The sequence below is a fragment of the Balaenoptera borealis genome, assembly GCF_965194805.1.
Source record: "Balaenoptera borealis genome assembly, chromosome: 7".
Lineage (NCBI taxonomy): Eukaryota > Metazoa > Chordata > Mammalia > Artiodactyla > Balaenopteridae > Balaenoptera > Balaenoptera borealis.
The window spans coordinates 85563153-85582711 of record NC_138864.1 but is presented as its reverse complement, the minus strand read 5'-3'; the positions used below and the strand labels follow the sequence as shown (position 1 = coordinate 85582711).

Below are 19559 nucleotides of genomic sequence, written 5' to 3'. Positions count from 1 at the left end.
TGTGGACACGGGGGGAAGGGGAGGGTGGGATGAACTGGGAGATTAGATTTGACATAAATATACTACCATGTTTAAAATAGATAGCTAGTGGGAACCTGCTGTATAGCACAGGAAGCTCAGCTCAGTGCTCTGTCATGGCCTAGTTGGGTGGGATGGGGAGGGGAGGGAGGTCCAAGAGGGAGGGGATGTGTGTATGTGTATGGCTGATTCACTTCGCTGTGCAGCAGAAACCAACACAACATTGTAAAGCAATTATACTCCAATAAAAAAATTTAAAAAAAAAGAATTTTCACTGCTTTATAAGCTCTAACAGGGTAATCATCAAAGAGAGATGCCTAGAATGCAGCTCAGGATGTGGTACTGGGTGAGGCTGTCAGACTACTGAACTGTACATCTGTTATTTTTCCCTGCCCAGCATTGCTCTTCTCTTCTCCTTCCTCCTCCTCCCCCTCCTCTTCCTCCTGCTCCTCCTCCTCTTCTTCTTCTTCCTCTGTCTCTCTCTTTCTCTTTTCCTCCGTTAATAGCACCTGGATTTTGCTTTGAGGAACAACCCCTCCCCCTCTCTTAGTCTATATGGCTTGGATAAAGCTGATCCACCCCTCGGATTTAGGGTGGACATGTAACATAGGCATGAGCAGTCAGTGTTCTGCAACTCCTTGACTACAGTGATTGTTTCCATGACAAATACATGACTCTTGCTAAGCCAATGAGTATAATACATGGAATTCTTATTGGAACTGAGAAACAAAGTTTCTTCCAGCTGGGGCTGCTAATTTGTTGGCCATCTTTGGCTTCCAGTGGCCATCTTTGCCCCCACAATGGGAGAAACTGCAAAGAATGAAGCAATACAAAGGAACGTGAAGCTGGGAAATTGCTGACTATAACATTTCAGCACCTAGATCCAGCCATTCCTGAAGTCCCATCCCATGACATTTCACATATGTAAGTCCATAAATTACTTAATTTTTTTTCTTAGAACAGTTTGATTTGGATTTTGGTCCATTGTTGTTTTCAAAAGAATTTTGACTAATACTTGCTAAAATGGAATTATCAATCCCTGGGTCTTCTTGCTGAGAGAGCAAATCACTATGTTAGGCAAACTGACTTTGAATTGACTTCTTTCAACTGCAAGTGAGAAAAATCCAACACAATTGCTTTCTGCATATAAGTATATACTAAAGTTTTCAGATTATTTGCTTGCACGCCATAAGGTCACTGGTTGTGGTTAGATAATGTTTGTTGTCTTTTCTTTTTTCTTTTTTCCTTCTTCCATCTTCTCTTCTTTTATTTTAAGCACATAACTTGGCTGGCAACAAAGCCTCCCCAGCAGGACAGGAACAATTCTTGGTTGACGTGAGCCCCTTAAGATTTATCTTTGGCTTGCACCAAGGAGTCGTCTGACCAGGGGTGGGGTGTGGTTAAACAGTGGGGTCTGACCTGACATCCCTTTTTTTATTGTCTCAGGGCCTCTTCACGTGATCTCTCCCCATTTGTTAGCTTGGGCTTCCTCTTAGCATGGTGGCTTCTATGCAACTGAACAGCTTACATCCCTGAAGGCTTCTGGAGGGAATACTTCAAGAGAACCAAGGGAAAGCTCTGGCTCCCTCCACAGCATCCACAGCGCCGGGGCTCCTGGCCGCCGCCAGGGGGCGCGCTCCGGCCTGCGGCACCCGCTGACTCCGCAGCACGGTTCGGGCGCTCAGAGCGCGGACTCGCAGAGGCAGTCGGGCCGGCTTGTCGGGAGGCGGGGCACTGGCGGCCTCAGCCGGGACGTTGGGCCCGGCCCAGCGGGCCGCGGAGCGGCGGCGAAAGGGGGCGCTGCGGCGCCGGGCGGACGCGGCGCGGCGCGGAGGAAGTGCGGTCTTCGCGGCTCGGCGCGGGGCCGCAATGTCGTCCCGGCTCGGGCGCGACGACTCAGGGACTGGGGGCGCGCGGCGGCCGCGGGAGCCTCCGGAGCAGGAGCTGCAGCGACGCCGGGAGCAGAGGCGGCGGCGGCACGACGCGCAGCAGCTACAGCAGCTCAAGCACCTGGAGTCCTTGTGAGTCCGTCACGCCCGCCCCCGACTAATGCGAGGAATGGGGTCGGGGCCCGGGGTCGCGCGGCGGGGCCCGCCAGGGTTCGGAGACCTGCGAGTGGGCAGGTGGGCCCGTCGGACCCCAGCGAGCCGGGTGCGGGTTTTGATCCCGGGCTGCGGGACGCTGGACTCTCAGCCGCTGGAGGAAGAGCGGGGAGGCTCCCTCCACAGGCTCGTCCCGGGCGCGCGAGGCGGCGGCGGGCGGGCGCTTCCCCGCCGGAAACGACGGTTTTATTCCTCGCGCGGCGACGTCAGTGTCGGTCAGGATTTGAATACAGAAGAAGTGCGGCTGCGCCCTTGGGTCCTTTCCCGTTTCTCAGTTCAAGGGGCTCGCTCTGAACTGGGTAAATCCCCATTCTTTTCATCTAGTGCTGTTAACTAGGGAAGAAAAAGCCCAGTCCCGTAACATGAGTGCGGTGAGGAAGGGACGAATAAGCGTGGGGTGAGGGCCTGGTCCCTGACTCTGCGGGAGGAGCTGTCAGGTAGAAGAGAGCGTGGACTTCTCTCTCGTCCCCAGGATTTTGTTTTTTTTTTTTACCAGGGTTAAGGGTGGAAGCTACAAAGAGGCCAGTTCCAGCTCAACAAGAAGAATTAGGACCGGAGTCATAGATTCTTGCTGGTCAGCGTGGCCTGACCTAGGAGGCACTGTACTCCCCCAGCTACCCGGGGTTGGAGAGAGTCCAGATAACCCCTGAGAGAAGGGTTGGTTGTAAAGGAGACTTAAACATCAGGTGGAAGGTTGGATTAATGATCCTTGCGGTTCTTTTCTTTGTTTCTGTCGTTCTGTGATCAGCTTTAGAAGTCTGACTTTACTAAGTTTGGTGTTCACTGAGTTATCTGAATTATTTCTGTTTTAGGCACTTCCCATTACCTACCTTCTTATGATTGCTGAGACGGTCGTGTAAGGAAAGGCCCTCATTAACCTTCTGGGAGCTTTGATACAAAGTGCATGCTTGCTTGGAGCCTGGCCTGCTCTTTTCAGTGTGGCTCTTGAGCTGAGTCTCACGTCAGTGGGCCGTGGTTTGGATACAGGTGCCGTGTTGCTGACATCCACAGTCCTGGCGCATTCAAGGCACTCTGGGCTCAGGCAGGGCCTAGCCCCACCAGCCCTCTGTATCTTTAACTGTAGGATGCCAGGTGGTGGTTAATACTATATGTTTATTTTGTAGCTCACAGAGCTTTTTCACAGACAAGAGAAAGTTGCTAACGTTTTGTAGATGAGAAAATGGAGGCTCAGTGGTTAAGCCACTGACCTGATTAGCCAACAGAATTACAGCAGAATTCAGGAGTGTGATTCTCAGACCAGTGGGATTTTTCCAGTTTCACAGATTTGAAACTGGCTAGGCTATGGACATATTTGCTTTTTCTAGTTCAGGGTTTTGTTTGATTTTAATTAAGTTTAATTCATACCAGAGTAATACTTGTATATAGCTTAAAAACTCAAATAGTACTAAAAATGCTACAAAAAATAGTGGTGGGCTGCCCAACTCCTCATTTACCCCCCAGAGTAACCTGCACAACCCTCCACCCCCTTCCCTCCTAACAAGGCCAAGCCTTCCATGTGCAGACTCTTTTAGTTTTTACTTATTGGATTTAACTGCACATTTCTAAATTATATGCTTATACTGTTTTTGTTGACTCAACAGTTTTAGACATCTGTTAACTTCTTGTCATAGTAGATAAAGATTTAGTTCTCTTACTTGCCCTTCTTGTTTCCATCCTTCCAATATAGCTCCATCATAATAACTTTCCTAATCAATGTCAGTGTTAACATTGTTATAACTTTTTTTTTGGGGGGGGGGGCTGTGTTGGGTCTTAGTTGCTGTACGCAGGCTTTCTCTAGTTGCGGCGAGCAGGGGCTACTCTTCATTGCGGTGCGCGGGCTTCTCGTTGCGGTGGCTTCTCTTGTTGCGGAGCACAGGCTCTAGGCACGCGGGCTCAGTAGTTGTGACTTGCGGGCTCTAGAGTGCAGGCTCAGTAGTTGTGGTGCACGGGCTTAGTTGCTCCGGGGCATGTGGGATCTTCCCGGACCAGCGCTCAAACCCGTGTCCCCTGCATTGGCAGGCGGATTCTTAACCCCTGCGCCACCAGGGAGGCCCTCAAGGCTCTTCTTACCTCACATTTTCCCTGCAATCTCTTGCTTTCCCTTCTTCCAAAAATAAAATCGCTGTGCCAAGGCACCAGTTATGATTTCAGTGAATTTAAGTTCTACATCGAGCAGGATGTGGAATAGCATCAGTTTATTTATATAGGACTTCTGACGGCATATTTTATTAACTGTTTTAGTTATAATGTAGTTTTAAGTTTTTACTAAAAAAAAAAAAGCCTTTTCATTTTGGTCTGCAGTTGCCTTTTGCTGATTGAGATGTGTTAACGTTCCTATGAACATGGTTGATGACCAGTGTTTTTTTCCTTTCTAGTTATGAAAAACCTCCTCCTGGACTTATCAAGGTCAGTGTGAAGTTTGTACTTTTGGTTTTTCCCTGAGACAGATTTGACTCAGTGCTCAGACTCAGTCACTTGTTATGAAAAACAGCTGCATAAGGTTTGAACCTCCTTTTGTGATAGTTCTGTGTCTTCCCTGCAGATGGCAGTCGGTTCATGCACTTTGGGCTTTGTCACAGCCTGTGCCTTTGCAGAAATTTAATCAGCCTTGTGTCTGTCCCCTAAGAAACCACTGCAGGCCCCCCCCCGAGTGTTCCCCAGCGCTCACTCCCATTCTTTCTGTCTCACTTGTGACTGTCTTCTCAAAGCTCTCCTGCCCCATGTTCCTTCTCTGACCCTCCCGGTGCTGATTTCTTGAATGTCATCAGCTCAGAGAACACTGGACTCTGAGGAGACGTGAAGCTCATCCAGTCCAGCCCTACCTGTTGCAGGAGTCCCTCCTCCAGCACCCTGGCCACAGTGTCAGTGTCTTTCTGCAGGAGTGAGACTTAGAGGACTTAAGGCCAAAGTAACCTTTTCTGTTTGGTAACTTTCAACTTAAAAAAAAGATTTTTAGAAAACATTCTTCCACTATAAATTTAATATTCGTGGAAACTTGAAAAAATCATAAGGTAAAAAAACAGCACCTTAGTTATATAGTGCAGTTATTTGGTAATGAAAATACATCTCACAAATACGGCATGTATGAGATTATGAAACATGACAGTGGCCTTCAAGGTCTAATAATCTATTTTACTCTAACACAGTGTTCTTATTATTCCAGGAAACCTCACTTGTTTAACTCTATATTCTGCCTCATTCCACAAAGCTTTTAAGTTAGCAGAAAACTTTTTGTGATCTTAGAATCTAATTTTTGTGATCTAGAATCAGAATTTGGAGCTCACAGATCAATCCTATGTAAACACTAGTAACTTTTCTCTAAAAACAGCTACTTTGTTTTTGTGGCATAGCTAGCTCTTCTAGTATAGTTACTTCCGTTTTTTCTGTCAGTTATGATTTGTCTTTCTTTCTAGCTCTTCAGAGGGTAACTCATGATGACATTGGGATCTCCAGCCCATGAGAAAGCCAGGCAGTGCTGTGTTCTCAAACAGGTGGGAGAGAGTTCCGGTGCTTTTTTGTCACATAGCTTACACACTGTTTCCTTTTTCAGGAAGATGAGACTAAGCCAGAAGACTGTATACCAGATGTCCCAGGCAATGAACATGCCAGGGAATTTCTGGCCCACGCACCAACCAAAGGACTTTGGATGCCACTGGGGAAAGAAGTCAAAGTCATGCAGTGTGAGTGTGGAAGGGTTTCAAGTAACACCCTCAATACATGCAAGTTATAGACCACTGTTTACAAACAAGTTCACTTCTTTTGATTCATTCTCACCACAGCCCTGCTAAAGTCAGGGCATGATCTCTGTGCTATAGATGAGGAAGCCGCCTTGCATATGTTATTAAGTGTTTTGGGGTAAGAGGCAGAGCAGTGCTTTGACTCCAGGGCTTCTGGCTGTAAGGGTAATGGTCTTCCACAGGGCCGTAGCTGCCTGCGGAGTATACGCTTCAGTAATATTCCTGTAACAGAAAGGATATTCCATGTAGAAATGCCATGGGGGACAAGGGATGCACTGGAGGGTGGTCCCTTGGGTCTTGCCTCAGTCAGTCATCCTCATCAGAGGTGTTGAGGTTTTATGCAGGTAACCTGAGAGGAGCTCTGGGCCACAGAGGGCGGGTCTGGAACAGGTAGAGCTCTGTGTGCACACCCTCCACCGCACCAGAGCAGCAGCACCTTCATCCAGCGTAAGACGGCGTTTGAAAAAGGGATACAGCTGTCTTTAAAGACATTTGTTTGTACAAAGATTCTTCACGCACATAATTAAAATAGCGATTTGCAGTCTCTTTGCCTCCATTCACACATCATCCTTTTTCCAGTACCTAGGTTACAACAGTTAGCCTTATTCAGGGTGGCAGGGAATATAGGAGGGCATGCTTTTTAGAAGTCAGGGATTTTGGGGTCCATCTTTGAGACTGGCAACCACAGTTATTGCTCATCATTGGGAGATTAAAAAGTGGATTAGGAGCTCTAAGTGTGTGAGTGGGGCTTGCTGAGTTTCACTGGAGGGTGATCTTTCTAGTCCTGTCAATTGGGAACTTGTGAGGTCAGTACCTGTAGGTTTTTCTTCTTGGGGTGGGTTATATTTTCCTAGAGAAGAAGGCTCCTTCCTGGAGGGTCAAGGCCAAGCTGCTAGTGTTGTGGGATCTGATTGGAGCAAGAAGGCTGGGAAATCTTGCCATTTACTTTTTATTTGTTCATGTAATCTTCTATATTTACTGTGGCACCTTGCCTTCACATGTATCTGATGTCATTTTGCCAGAGATCTATGCTTTACCTTTTTCAGACAATAAACTTCCTTCCACCGGGGCTAGTAAGAGTTGCCCTTGGACTTTTCATCAATCCTCCTTATTTCAGCTCCTCCTTTACCTTTACTTTTAGAGGTATCTGGTGCTCAGAGCTCAGTTCCTAAGCTCTTTGGAGGTTCTGCAAATAGAAATTGTGCTGATTCTCCGTTCTCCCCTCTGGTGGCTTAGAATTCAATTTTCTGGTGTCTGCTCTTCATTTAGCATTTAGTATTTTTTTAAATTATTTATTTATTTATTTGGCTGTGCTGGGTCTTAGTTGCAGCACCCAGGATCTTCGTTGCCACACGCAGGATCTTCATTGCCACATGAAGCCACCGGCTTCTTTCTTTAAGCATAATATTTTTGAGGTTCATCTATGGCACAGCACATGCCAGTAATGCCAGTAGTTCATTATTATTATTTCCTCCTTCTGCTTGCCTTTGGTTTGGGTCGCTCTTTGTTTTCTGGATTTTTTAATTGAACCTGAGATTATTGATTTGAGAGCTTCATTCTTTTCTTTTCTTTTTTTTTTTTTAAAGATATTCGCCATGTATTTCTTCTTTAGGTCTTTTTTTTTAATTTATTTATTTATTTTTATATTTATTTTTGGCTGTGTTGGGTCTTCGTTTCTGTGCGAGGGCTTTCTCTAGTTGCAGCAAGCGGGGGCCACTCTTCATCGCTGTGCTTGGGCCTCTCACTATCGCGGCCTCTCTTGTTGCGGAGCACAGGCTCCAGACGCGCAGGCTCAGTAGTTGTGGCTCACGGGCCTAGTTGCTCCGCGGCATGTGGGATCTTCCCAGACCAGGGCTCGAACCCATGTCCCCTGCATTGGCAGGCAGATTCTCAACCACTGCGCCACCAGGGAAGCCCCATTCTTTTCTAATATAGGCATTTAAAGCTCTACATTTCCCTCTAAGCACTGCTTTATCTGCATCTCATATGTTATGTTTAATTGTCGTTCAAATCAAAATACTTGCTGATTTTCCTTGAAATTTCTTCTTTGACCCATGGGTTGTTTAGAAATGTGTTGTTTAATTTCTACATATTTGTAGATTCCCGAAGTTTCCTACTATCATTGCTTTCTAATTTGTCTTCTTTGTGGTTGGAAAACATACTTTGTATGGTTTGAATCCTTATTTTATTTTATTTTTAAGTATTTATTTTATTTACTTATTTGGTTGTGCTGGGTTTTAGTTGCAGCAGGCGGGCTCCTTAGTTGTGGCTCACCAGCTCCTTTAGTTGCGGCATGCGTGCTCCTTAGTTGCAGCACGTGGGCTCCTTAGTTGCGGCTTGCAGGCTCCTTAGTTGTGGCATGCATGTGGGATCTAGTTCCCTGACCAGGGATCGAACCCAGGCCCCCTGAATTGGGAGCACGGAGTCTTAACCACTGCGCCACCAGGGAAGTCCCGGTTTGAATCCTTTTAAATTTATTAATTCTTGTTTTATAGCCTAGCCTATGCTCTATTCTGGATAATGTTCCATGTGGGATTCAAAAGTGTGTATTCTGCTCTTTTGGGGTGGTCAGATGTTCTACAGATATCTGTGAGGTCTAGCTGGTTTATAGTATTGTTGAAGTCTTCTATTTCATTGTTGATATTCTCTCTAGTTGTTTTGTCCATTGTGGAATATTGAAGTCTCTATTATTGTTGCATTGTCTAGTTTTCCCTTCAGTTCTGTCCATTTTTGCTGCATCTATTTGGAACTCTGTTGTTAGGTGCATATATGTTTATAAGTGTTATATCCTCTTGATGGATTGACCCTTATATCATTATAAAATGTCAATATTTGTCTCTTGTAACAATTTTTGCCTTTGAGTCTGTTTTCTCTAATATTAGTATAGCCACTCCAGCTCTCTTTCAGTTAGATTTTTAAACTGAACTTTAGATTATTTATTTGAGATCTTTGTTCCTTTCTAATATTGGTATTTAAAGCTATAAATTTCCTGTAAACACTGCTTTATTTGTATCTCTTTTCATCCTCTTACCTTCAATTTAATTTTGTCTTTGAATCTAAAGTTTGTCTGTTGTACTTGGAAAACATTTTTTTATCCATTCTGCCAATACCTGCCTTTTGATTTTCATTAAGATTAATGCTAATGTAATTTCAATAGAATACAGAAACTTTGTTCCTATACAGCTCCATTCTCTCCCCCTCCTTTGTGGTAATATTGTCATACAAATTATTTTTATATATTATAAGCTCATCATCCCTGTTTTATAATTATTTCTCTATGTAGTTGTTTTAAAATGGGATAGGAGAATAAAAGAATTACAAAAAATTATTTATACTGTCTTTTATAATTATGTATGTAGTTACCTTTACTGGTGCTGTGTATTTCCTGTGGATTTGAGTAACTGCCTAATATTCTTTCATCATTTCAGCTTTGTTATTTTTTGTAGGGCAAGTCCATTAGCAATAAATTTTCAGATTTTGTTTATCTGAACTTTAAGTCCCCTTTTATTTCTGAAGGATAATTTTGCTGGCTATAGAATTCTTGCTTAATAGTCTTTCTTTCAGCACTTTGAATATGTTATTCTACTGCCTTCTGGTCTCCATGGTTTGTGATAAGAAGTCATCTGATAATCTCATTGAGGATTGTTTATATGTGATGAGTAGTTTTTCTTTCATTGCTTTTAAAATTTTCTTGTTATCTTTGGCTTTTTAACAGTTTGCCTATGATGGATCTCTTTGAACTCATTCTACTTGGAGTTCATTGAGCTTCGTGGATTTGTAGATTAATGTTTTTCATCAAATTGGGGAAGTTTTTGGCCATTATTTTTTCAAACATTTTACACTCTCTAGCACTCCTTTCTTTCTGAGATTCTCTTTATGCATATGCTGTGAATCTTGATGGTATCCCACAGGTCTCTGAGACTGGCCAGTTTTCTTCATTCTTTTTTCTTTCTGTTCCTCAAACTGGATAATCTCAGTTGTTACCTATCTTCAGGTTTGCTTATTCTTTGTTCTGCCATCATAAATCTGCTGTTAAGAACTTCCAGTTAATTTTTCAGTTTGATTATTGTGCTTTTCAACTCCAGAATTTCTTTTTTATTAATTTTTATAATTTGTATCCCTTTATTAATAATCTCCATCTGTTATGACATCACTTTCATACTTTTCTTTAATTCTTTAGACATAACTTCCTTTAGTTCTTTGAACTTATTTATAATAGCTGATTTAAAGTCTCTGTCTAGTAAGTCCAGTATCTGGACTTGCTGTTGCTTTGTGTGTTTTGCAATTTTTTGGTGAAAACTGCCCATTTTAGATAATATAAGGTGGTCTGGAAATCAGATTCTCCCTTCTACCCAGGTTTTATTGTTCCTTTTTGTATTTTTAGTGACTTTCCTGGACTAATTCGGTAAATCTGTATTCCCTGTAGTGTATGGCCACTGAAGTCTCCTCTGTTAGCTTAGAGGTCAGCTAATAATACAACAGAGATTTCCTTGAATGCATTGATCTAAGAAGCCTTCTCCCCTTTGCCAAGAGGTTATATGTGTGTCTTAAGACAGGCTTCAAATGCTCATGTGGTTTGGTTTACATGTCTGCCTTAGCCTTTAGTGCCTGCTTGCACAGAGCCTTAACAGTGAGTCAGAAGTGAAAAAAAAGGCCTTCTCAGGCCTTTACTATGCATGCACACAGCCTTACACATGTGTATAGTCTTCTAGCTTCCCAGAATTATGTCAGAATTTTTGAGAGCCCTCTATGGACATCTCATTCCCCAGATCTTCCTTTTAAACTTTTGGCTGGGCTCTTGTTTACCCAGTGATATCACAGCCATAATAAGCTGTGATGTTAAACAATTGCAAGTGACTATTTTTGACAAATATCCTGGGGTAGGGCTTTTTCTGTAGAGCAAACTACATGACTAGTCAGATAGCAACAATACCCTGCCAGCGTGGCTCTGTGCTCTGAAGTCAGGGCTTTTTGAGGTGCTCAAAATCCAGTCTTCCCTCTTCAGTGGGTGTGACACTGCTGCTTTTCACAGCTGTCATGGTTGCATGGCTGCTTGTTTTTAAGACTGTTGTGGAAGTAGGGGTTGGGAGTAAGCCCAGTTAAAACGCCAGAAATCCTGCTGTTCTTACCAAGGCTCAGTAGGGTTTCTTTAATTAATACTCTTTAGATTGTGGCAAGCCTTTGGTTAATTTTCAAGGTTTCGGATAACTTGATTTGGAAAAATTTGCAACTATTTCCAGTGCTTCTACGGAGGAACAGATTTATGGAGGTTGTTACTTGGCCCTTCTTGAAATACTTACTGGATTATTCCTTTTGAAAAGAATTCTCTTCATTGTCATTTTTATAGAATCTCAGGAAGGAAATGAAAGGAGACGAATGTGTTCAGTCTGTCATCTTTACCCAGAAGTCTGTGGCTTTTTTTTAAAGTTTGAAAACCACTGCTCTGTTTGATGGGGTGGTTAGTTGCATTTCACTTAGTATTTTATAGTTATTTGCATTGACTTGGAAAATAAAAGTTTGGGTTGGGACCAGATCCAGTTTTACCAAGAAGTAAATGAAGCTTAAGTTTCAGGGCCCCTCACTTGTGTCTTTCAAAGACCTGCAGGAACCATAGTGATGTGTTGATTATGGTCATATGATTTTGCAAAATTTGCCAAGGCAAGATTTTTGTTTTTCCTGAAGAGCCCCTTCCATCCCCACCCCCACCAAATAATTTAAGCTCAGGCACCACAAAATTTGGACTCATTCCAAACAAGATATATATATATACATATGCATACTTTCATTGATTTTAGTGATTGTAGTATTATCTAGAACAGTGGTTCTCAAACTTTAATATGTCTACACATCACCAATAAGTCTTTTGAACTCCAAGTATGTGTCAGTGTTTCTGGGATAGGCCTAATACTGTGCATTTCTACCAATCTCCCATGTGTTGTTGACATGGACCACATTTTGAACAGTAAGGATCACCTTTCCTTTAAAGGCAAGAGGGTTTTGAACACAAAGAAAGACATTGGTTTGAAGGAGTGTTATCCTCCTTCCCTGAACTTTAAATGTTGGGAGAGATAAAGACAGGGACAGCTCAGAGGCAGTCAACAGAGAACCCCCAAACTTCATTGTTTTTCAATGGTTTCCTGAGATCCAGCTCTCAAAATTATCTGCCCATACAACCATTTTGTTTTTAACTTTCAGTACAGTATTCAATAAATTACATGAGAAATTCATCACTTTATTACAAAACAGGCTTTGTGTTAGATGATTTTGCCCAATTGTAGGCTAATGTAGGTGTTCTGAGTGCATTTAAGGTAGGCTAGGCTAAGCTATGGTGTTCAGTAGGTTAGGTGTATTAAGTGCATTTTCAACTTACAGTATTTTCAACTTATGATGGGTTTATTGGGATGTAACCCCATCATAACTCAAGGAAGATCTGTAGTTTCCCTTTGTTTTTTAGGATCTTACATGGTTCATTCACTGATTGCATTTGCTTTTAGAATTGGAGTTTAATGAAGAAAAACTAATATGATCTACTGATCCTTTGTCTTCATTAAAGGAAACTGTGTTATCTTACAGAAATATTTCCTCTTTTCTTTGTTTTCAGGTTGGCGCTGTAAACGATATGGTCACCGAACAGGCGACAAAGAATGCCCTTTTTTTATCAAAGGCAACCAAAAGTTAGAACAGTTCATAGTAGTAAGTAGAACCCTACCATATCAATTTACATTTATGAGAGATAGTGAATATCAGATGATTAGGTACTAACAGTGAACTGCAAATTCACACAAAATACATTCCCAGAAGTCATTTGGCCAAAGTATCGGGTGTTAACTACATTTGTGTTAAATTACAGGCATACCTCAGAGATGTTGCAGGTTTGGTTCTAGCAATATCTAGAACCTCAATAAAGCAAATATCACAATATAGTGAATGACATGAATTTTTTTTTTTTTTGAATGACATGAATTTTTAAATTTCCCAACACATATAAAAGTCATGTTAACTCTATACTGTATTCTGTTAAGTATGCAATAGCATTCTGTCTAAAAAAACAAATTACATAACTTAATTTAAAATATTTTCTTGCTAAAAAACGCTAACCATCATCTGAGCCTTCAGAGAGTTGTAGTACTAACATCAAAGATCACTGATCACAGATCACCCTAACAAATGTAATAATAATGAAAAGTTTGAAATATTGTGAGAATTACCAAAATGTGACACAGTGACATGGTGTGAGCAAATACTGTTGGAAAAATGATGCTGATATACTTGCTCAACACAGAGTTGCCACAAACCTTCAACTTGTAAAAAACGCAGTATCTGCCAAGTGCAGTAAAGTGAAGTGCAGTAAAATGAGGCATGCCTGTACATTTGTGTGACAGATTAGTTCTTAACAAAAAACTTCTTATTAAGGTGTTATTTGTAAACTTCTTATTAAGGTGTTATACCTTGGGAATAGTGATTCTTTTTCTGAAGCAGACATTGTTATTTATTCAATCACTTTTTTTTAACTTATTGTATAAAAAAATCATGTTTCATAACTAAAATGAGGGTTTTAGTTTTCCAGGCTTTACCTGAAGATTATATGTCTTAAACTATAAGCTAGAAGTGTATATATAAATTATATTTGCTCTTTACATGACAGTAAAATTATCATTTCCTCACCTTATTTTAACAGAGTCACTTCCCAGGGGTGTAAATTCTCCATTCAGTAACTGCTTCTGTCAAGTGAAATATGTAGCTGTCTGGATGTACTGAGGTTATCAACATATATCAAACTGGAGTCAACATTCTCCAGTTTTTGTTTTGTTTTGTTTTGTTTTCTAATTTTATTTTTTGGCTGCGTTGGGTCTTTGTTGCTGTGCACAGGCTTTCGCTAGATGCAGTGAGCAGGGGGCTACTCTTTGTTGTGGTGCGCAGGCTTCTTATTGCGGTGGCTTCTCTTTGTTGCAGAGCACAGGCTCTAGGCACACGGGCTTCAGTAGTTGCAGCATGCAGCCTCAGTAGTTGTGGCTCACGGGCTCTCGAGTGCAGGCTTAGTAACTGTGGTGTGTGGGCTTAGTTGCTCTGCGGCATGTGGGATCTTCCCAGACCAGGGATCGAACCCGTGTCTCTTGCGTTGGCAGGTGGATTCTTAACCACTGCGTCACCAGGGAAGCCCCATTCTCCAGTTTTTAACACATTTTAAGATGTTGTGTTTTCATTTTAATAATCTGAAATAACTTATTTTGGATCAATCATTCTACTTTTAGGTGGAATGACAATTTTTACAGATACTATAGAACATAGTTTGGTGATAAATCTCAAAAACTTTAAACATACTCATTTTGCCTCAGAAATCCCACTTTAATTTACCTTAAGGATGTAAGAGAACATTAATATATACACAACTGTTTATGTATGTATAAGGATAGCTTTCATTATTATTTATATGGTTAGAAAAATGGGAGCTAAAGAAAAATAGGAAACACCTTAATAGTCCAACATATCAACATAAATTACTGTAACAGAAATTATTTAGCCATTAGGAATTGTGTTTTAGAAGAATGTGTAATATCATGAGAAAATGTTTATGAAAACATAAGTGAAAAGTAGTAGAGTTTTATATATAAATGGTATGATTATAATTTTTCATAAATTATGAATAATGATTTAAAAAGAGAGACCAGGGACTTCCCTGGTGGTCCAGTGGTGAAGAATCCGCCTTCCAATGCAGGGGACACGGGTTCGATCCCTGGTCTGGGAGCTAAGATCCCACATGCCGCAGGGCAACTAAGCCTGCGCACTGCAACTGAGCCCACACGCCTCAACTAGAGAGAGAAAAACCTGCACACCACCACTAGAGAGAAGCCCATGCACCACAACAAAAGATCCTGCATGCCGCAACTGAAAATCCCGCATGCTTCAACAAAGATCTTGTGTGCCGCAACTAAGAGCCAGTGCGGGACTTCCCTGGTGGCACAGTGGTTAAGAATCCGCCTGCCAATGCAGGGGACACGGGTTCAATCCCTGGTCCGGGAAGATCCCACATGCCGCGGAGCAGCTAAGCTCGTGCGCCACAACTACTGAGCCTGTGCTCTAGAGCCCGCGAGCCACAACTACTGAAGCCCGAGTGCCTAGAGCCCATGCACCGCAGTGAAGAGTAGCCCCCGCTCGCCACAACTAGAGAAAGCAGCAACGAAGACCCGATGCAGCCAAAAATAAATTAAAAAAAAAAATACAAAAGACCCAATGCGTCCAATAAATAAAAAGAGAGGCCAGGGAATTCCCTGGTGGTCCAGTGGTTAGGACTCAGCGCTCTCATTGCCGTGGGTGCAGGTTCAATTCCTGGACAGGGAACTAAGATTTTACAAGCTGCGTGGTGCAGCCAAAAAAAAAAAAAAAAAAAGAAAAAGAGAGACCGAATGTTAATATTACTGTTATCCCTGGGTAGTGAAGTAGTAGATAGTTTTTAAAAACTTAATTTTCTGATGATATCTAAAATTTCTGTAATAAACATTTAAACATTTATTCTTTTTTAAAATGAGATAATTCATATACCATAACATTTCCCATACGTGTTCTTAGTTTTAAGAAATTCAAATCATTTAAAATTATCTATACCTCCAGTATACTTCCAGACTTTGTTTGGGATACTTATATATTTTTGCATACCTATAAATGTTTCATTGTTATATATAATTTTATAATTCACTTGTTTTTCTTAATACTATTTCTTGGTCATGTATCCACATAGAACAAAGAGAATTGCCTCAATATTTCTTCCTTGAATAGTTTTTCATGATTCTGCCATGGTTTATTTCTTTATAAAAGATATTTAGGGGCTTCCCTGGTGGCACAGTGGTTGGGAGTCTGCCTGCCAATGCAGGGGACATGGGTTCGGGCCCTGGTCTGGGAGGATCCCGCATGCCGCGGAGCGGCTGGGACCGTGAGCCACAATTGCTGAGCCTGCGCGTCTGGAGCCTGTGCTCCGCAACAGGAGAGGCTGCGATAGTGAGAGGCCCGCGCACCGCGATGAAGAGTGGCTCCCGCTTGCCGCAATTAGAGAAAGCCCTCGCACAGAAACAAAGACCCAGCACAGCCATAAATAAATAAATAAATAAATAAAATTTTTTTTAAAAAAAACAAACTTCAAAAGTCTTTTTAAAAAAAAGGATATTTAAATTATATACTGTATTTTTCTCTTTTTAAAAATACTTATTTATTTATTTATTTATTTATTTTGGCTGCGCTGGGTCTTAGTTGCGGCGGCACACGGGATCTTCGTTGCGGCGTGCGGGATCTTTTGTTGCAACATGCGGACTCTTAGTTGCGGCATGCACGTGGGATCTAGTTCCCCGAGCAGGGATTGAACCCGGGCTCCCTGAATTGGGAGTGTGGAGTCTTACCCACCAGACCACCAGGGAAGTCCCTCTTTTTTTGACCACTCTGCGTGGCTTGTGGGATCCTAGTTCCCTGATCAGGGATTGAAACCAGGCCCTCCGCAATGAAAGCCTGGAGTCCTAACCACTGGGGAATTCCCTTCTGTATTTTTCTAATTGGAAAATGCTTTTCACAGCTTCAGGGAGTTTGCAGTTCTGGTGACCCTTAGGAAGGATTAGAACATTTGAACAACCAAACTGGAAAAGAATAACTGGCTTTTAGTAACAGGGATTTAATGTTTAATTAACTAACAACCCATGAAGCCTAACCCAACCTTAACCTTTTCTCACCCTTAAGGCACATGAAGATCCCATGTATGACATCATACGAGAGAATAAAAGACATGAAAAGGATGTAAGGTGAGGTTGTCCTGATGATAACAATATCCTCTTAAAGTCCGAAATTACATGAAGTTGGAAACAACCATTCCAATATTAGAGAAATGGTTTAATAAATATGGTATTTTAATTGTGAAATGTTAGGAGAGCAGGAGTAATCCCTGAAAAGGCCAGTATGTGGGGAATGAGCAGGCCAGCCTGTTCTACTTGGGTTAACTTAAAGCAGTGGGCTTTGGGACTTCCCTGGTGGCGCAGTGGTTAAGATGCAGGGGACATGGGTTCAATCCCTGGTCCAGGAAGATTCCACATGCCGCAGAGCAACTAAGTCTGTGCACCACAACTACTGAAGCCCGCGCGCCTAGAGCCCGTGCTCCGCAACAGGAGAAGCCACCGCAGTGAGAAGCCCGTGCACCGCAACGAAGAGTAGCCCCCTCTCTCTGCAACTAGAGAAAGCCCGCGCGCAGCAACGAAGACCCAATGCAGCCAAAAATAAATTAATTAATTTAGAAAAGAACCGTTATTAAAATTTATTAAAAAAAAAAAAGAAAAAAAGCAGTGGGCTTCTCCCAGCCCACTCATGTCACTGATAGTTGATGTTGGCAACCCACATTGTGGTATCTAGTTCTGCTATATGATTGATTCTCTTTCGTATGCTTACTTTATCTTCTCCAGCAGCTTTAAGGATTTGAGCTATTGTTAAAAATTATTCTTAGACATGAATAAAGATAGGGTGAAAAAACAAGAGGTTTTTTTTTTTTTTTCAAATTGGTGATATTGAATTATAATTGTTGAGGAGGTAGATTGCCTAGTATGAACTTGAGAATACAAAATGGCTTGTACACTGGTTACAGTCATGTAAAATAGGTGTGGATGTAGGCAAGAATGGGGAAAACATGCAAAAATAAAAATAAGTACTGTCTTTAATGAGGTGATGATTTGTGACATCACTACTGTTCTTATATTTTTATCTAAAAGAATTTTTTAAGTTACATTGAATATGTTTCTTTGGTCAATCTTATGTGTTTAGGATACAACAGTTAAAACAGTTACTGGAGGATTCAACATCAGATGAAGATGGGAGCAGCTCCAGTTCCTCAGAACGTAAAGAGAAACACAAGAAAAAGAAGAAGAAAGAGAAGCATAAGAAAAAGAAGAAAGAAAAGAAAAAGAAGAAAAAACGAAAGCATAAGTCTTCCAAGTCAAATGAGAGTTCAGACTCAGAATGACAAGAGCTTGACTTGTTCAACATTCTCTTCTCAAAAATCAAACACTGTGGCCAAAGATCAGAGGAATGTGGAATCAGAGAGGAATAGGAGAGAGAGACACCAAGAGAGGAGGAGATTTGGTGTCACAGGTGTGAATTCTCACCTACCTTCCAGTAAAGATGTGACCCCCAGGAGAGTGAGTTGTATCTTGCCAGGTGCTAGCTCTGGACAGTGGCTGATTTCAGGCTGGAAAGCTTTTCTCATTGTTCTCCTCCCTGCAGATCACTGTGGGTCCTGATTCCTTAGAAATGCCTCTGGCAGGGTGGCCAGACTAAGGGAATCTCTGAGGAAGCTCCTCCAGGTGCTGCCGCAGCTTCCACCCTCCATGGTGGGGCTACTTAATGGCCTTAGACTTCAGGCTTGACTTTCCTCTGTCGCTGAGGATAAAAGCTCATTATTTTATTTATTTAAAAAAATACTCATTTATTTTTGAATCATAATAATATATGGTCCAAATTTAAAAGGTATATAGGGGGAATTCCTTGGCTGTCCAGTGGTTAGGACTCGGCCGTTTCACTGCCGTGGCCCGGGTTCAATCCCTGGTCAGGGAACTGAGATCCTACAAGCCACGAAGTGTGGTCAAAAAAAAATTATAAAAGGTATATAAGGTTTAATCATGAAAAACTTTCCTCTTCTCTTCCCCAGCTACTTAGTTCCCTTTCCCAATGGCTATCCATTTTACCAGTTTCTTGTGAAGTCATACAGAAATGTTTTGTATATCACAAGCAAATGTTTTTTCTCTTTTTTAACACAAATACTAGCATACCACACACATTTGTCTGCATTGTTGTTTTCATTTTTTAAATCAACAGTGTAAAGTATGTTGGTCTTTGCTGCACACAGAAGTCTTGAGATCATAAATCCCTGTTATGTTTGGTTGAGTTTTTTAGGGGGAAAGGCTATCCTATAATAACAATGAACAATCATTGTCTTTATCTTCTTTAGCACTTATTGCCATTGTCCCATGATTATTATTATTCCCAGAATAATTGATTCAGAAAACTTACAAGGATATAGGAATTACTGTACTGGGTCAGCTACCCACATCCCAAAATATATCCTCATCCTGTTGGCTAAGCACAGCCTACACGAGAACTTCTGGCTTTGACTGCTGCAGCTGAGGCAGCTCAGCAGGTTGGGATGGTGCCTGCAGCTAGGAGAGGGCGTCTGTTCTTGCTGAGCCAAAGTGGAGCCAGATTTTGCTCATGAGCAAGTGTCCTTCCCTCTCCACTAGGGTCTCTTGCTGTTTTCATCACTCAGGGTCCCAGGAACTCACTGTTCCCACTGCCTGCCTTTTTTCGTAGGGATTGGATTCCCCCCTCTTTAAAGAATAACCAATGTGGGCCAGGCTGACTCCTTCCCAGTTCTCCTCAGTAACTGCTCCTAGTCTTGGCCTTGGAAAGTTTATCTCAATAACACAATTGGCTGGAATGGCCCAGGACTTGCTCTTCCTGAAAACCCTAAGTCCAGTTAATTCAAGCAGTGCCTTACACTTATCCTTGGCATTTCTAGCTCAGCATGCAGCAGAAAATTCTCGTTCCAGGAATTTTCTTTCTCCTGCTAGAGTCCCATTCATGATAAACATATTCTATTACAATACGGAAGAATAATATGAATGATTCTTGAGCTTATGGTGCATCAAAATGACCTGGAGTGCTTGTTAAAACAGATACCCAT

At 41.9% G+C, this 19559-nt stretch overlaps 1 protein-coding gene across 4 annotated transcripts; it reads left to right on the top strand.

Moving 5' to 3' along the window:
* The first annotated feature begins 1745 nt into the window (after positions 1–1745).
* LOC309632217 (retinitis pigmentosa 9 protein-like) lies at positions 1746–18656 on the top strand. 4 transcript variants are annotated; one of them, XM_082399495.1, is made up of 6 exons: positions 1746–2039; positions 4496–4526; positions 5671–5800; positions 12459–12550; positions 16577–16638; positions 17645–18656. In XM_082399495.1, the coding sequence occupies exons 1-6, from the start codon at positions 1888–1890 to the stop codon at positions 17841–17843; spliced, it is 666 nt and encodes a 221-aa protein (XP_082255621.1). In that variant the 5' UTR covers positions 1746–1887; the 3' UTR covers positions 17844–18656. The 4 variants fall into 4 exon arrangements, with proteins under 4 accessions (XP_082255621.1, XP_082255622.1, XP_082255619.1 ...); XM_082399496.1 differs by lacking the exon at positions 17645–18656 and adding an exon at positions 16914–17131; XM_082399493.1 differs by lacking the exons at positions 1746–2039; positions 12459–12550 and adding an exon at positions 2076–2419.
* The last annotated feature ends 903 nt before the right edge of the window (positions 18657–19559 follow it).

Bases quoted from the DNA above. Each gene is read 5' to 3' on its own strand.
- LOC309632217 (XM_082399493.1), top strand. From the start codon at position 2,077: ATGGGGTCGGGGCCCGGGGTCGCGCGGCGGGGCCCGCCAGGGTTCGGA. The intron at 2,420-4,495 runs GTAAATCCCCAT...TTTCCTTTCTAG, and splicing joins AGGGGCTCGCTCTGAACTGG to TTATGAAAAACCTCCTCCTG. The intron at 5,801-16,576 runs GTGAGTGTGGAA...CTCACCCTTAAG, and splicing joins AGAAGTCAAAGTCATGCAGT to GCACATGAAGATCCCATGTA.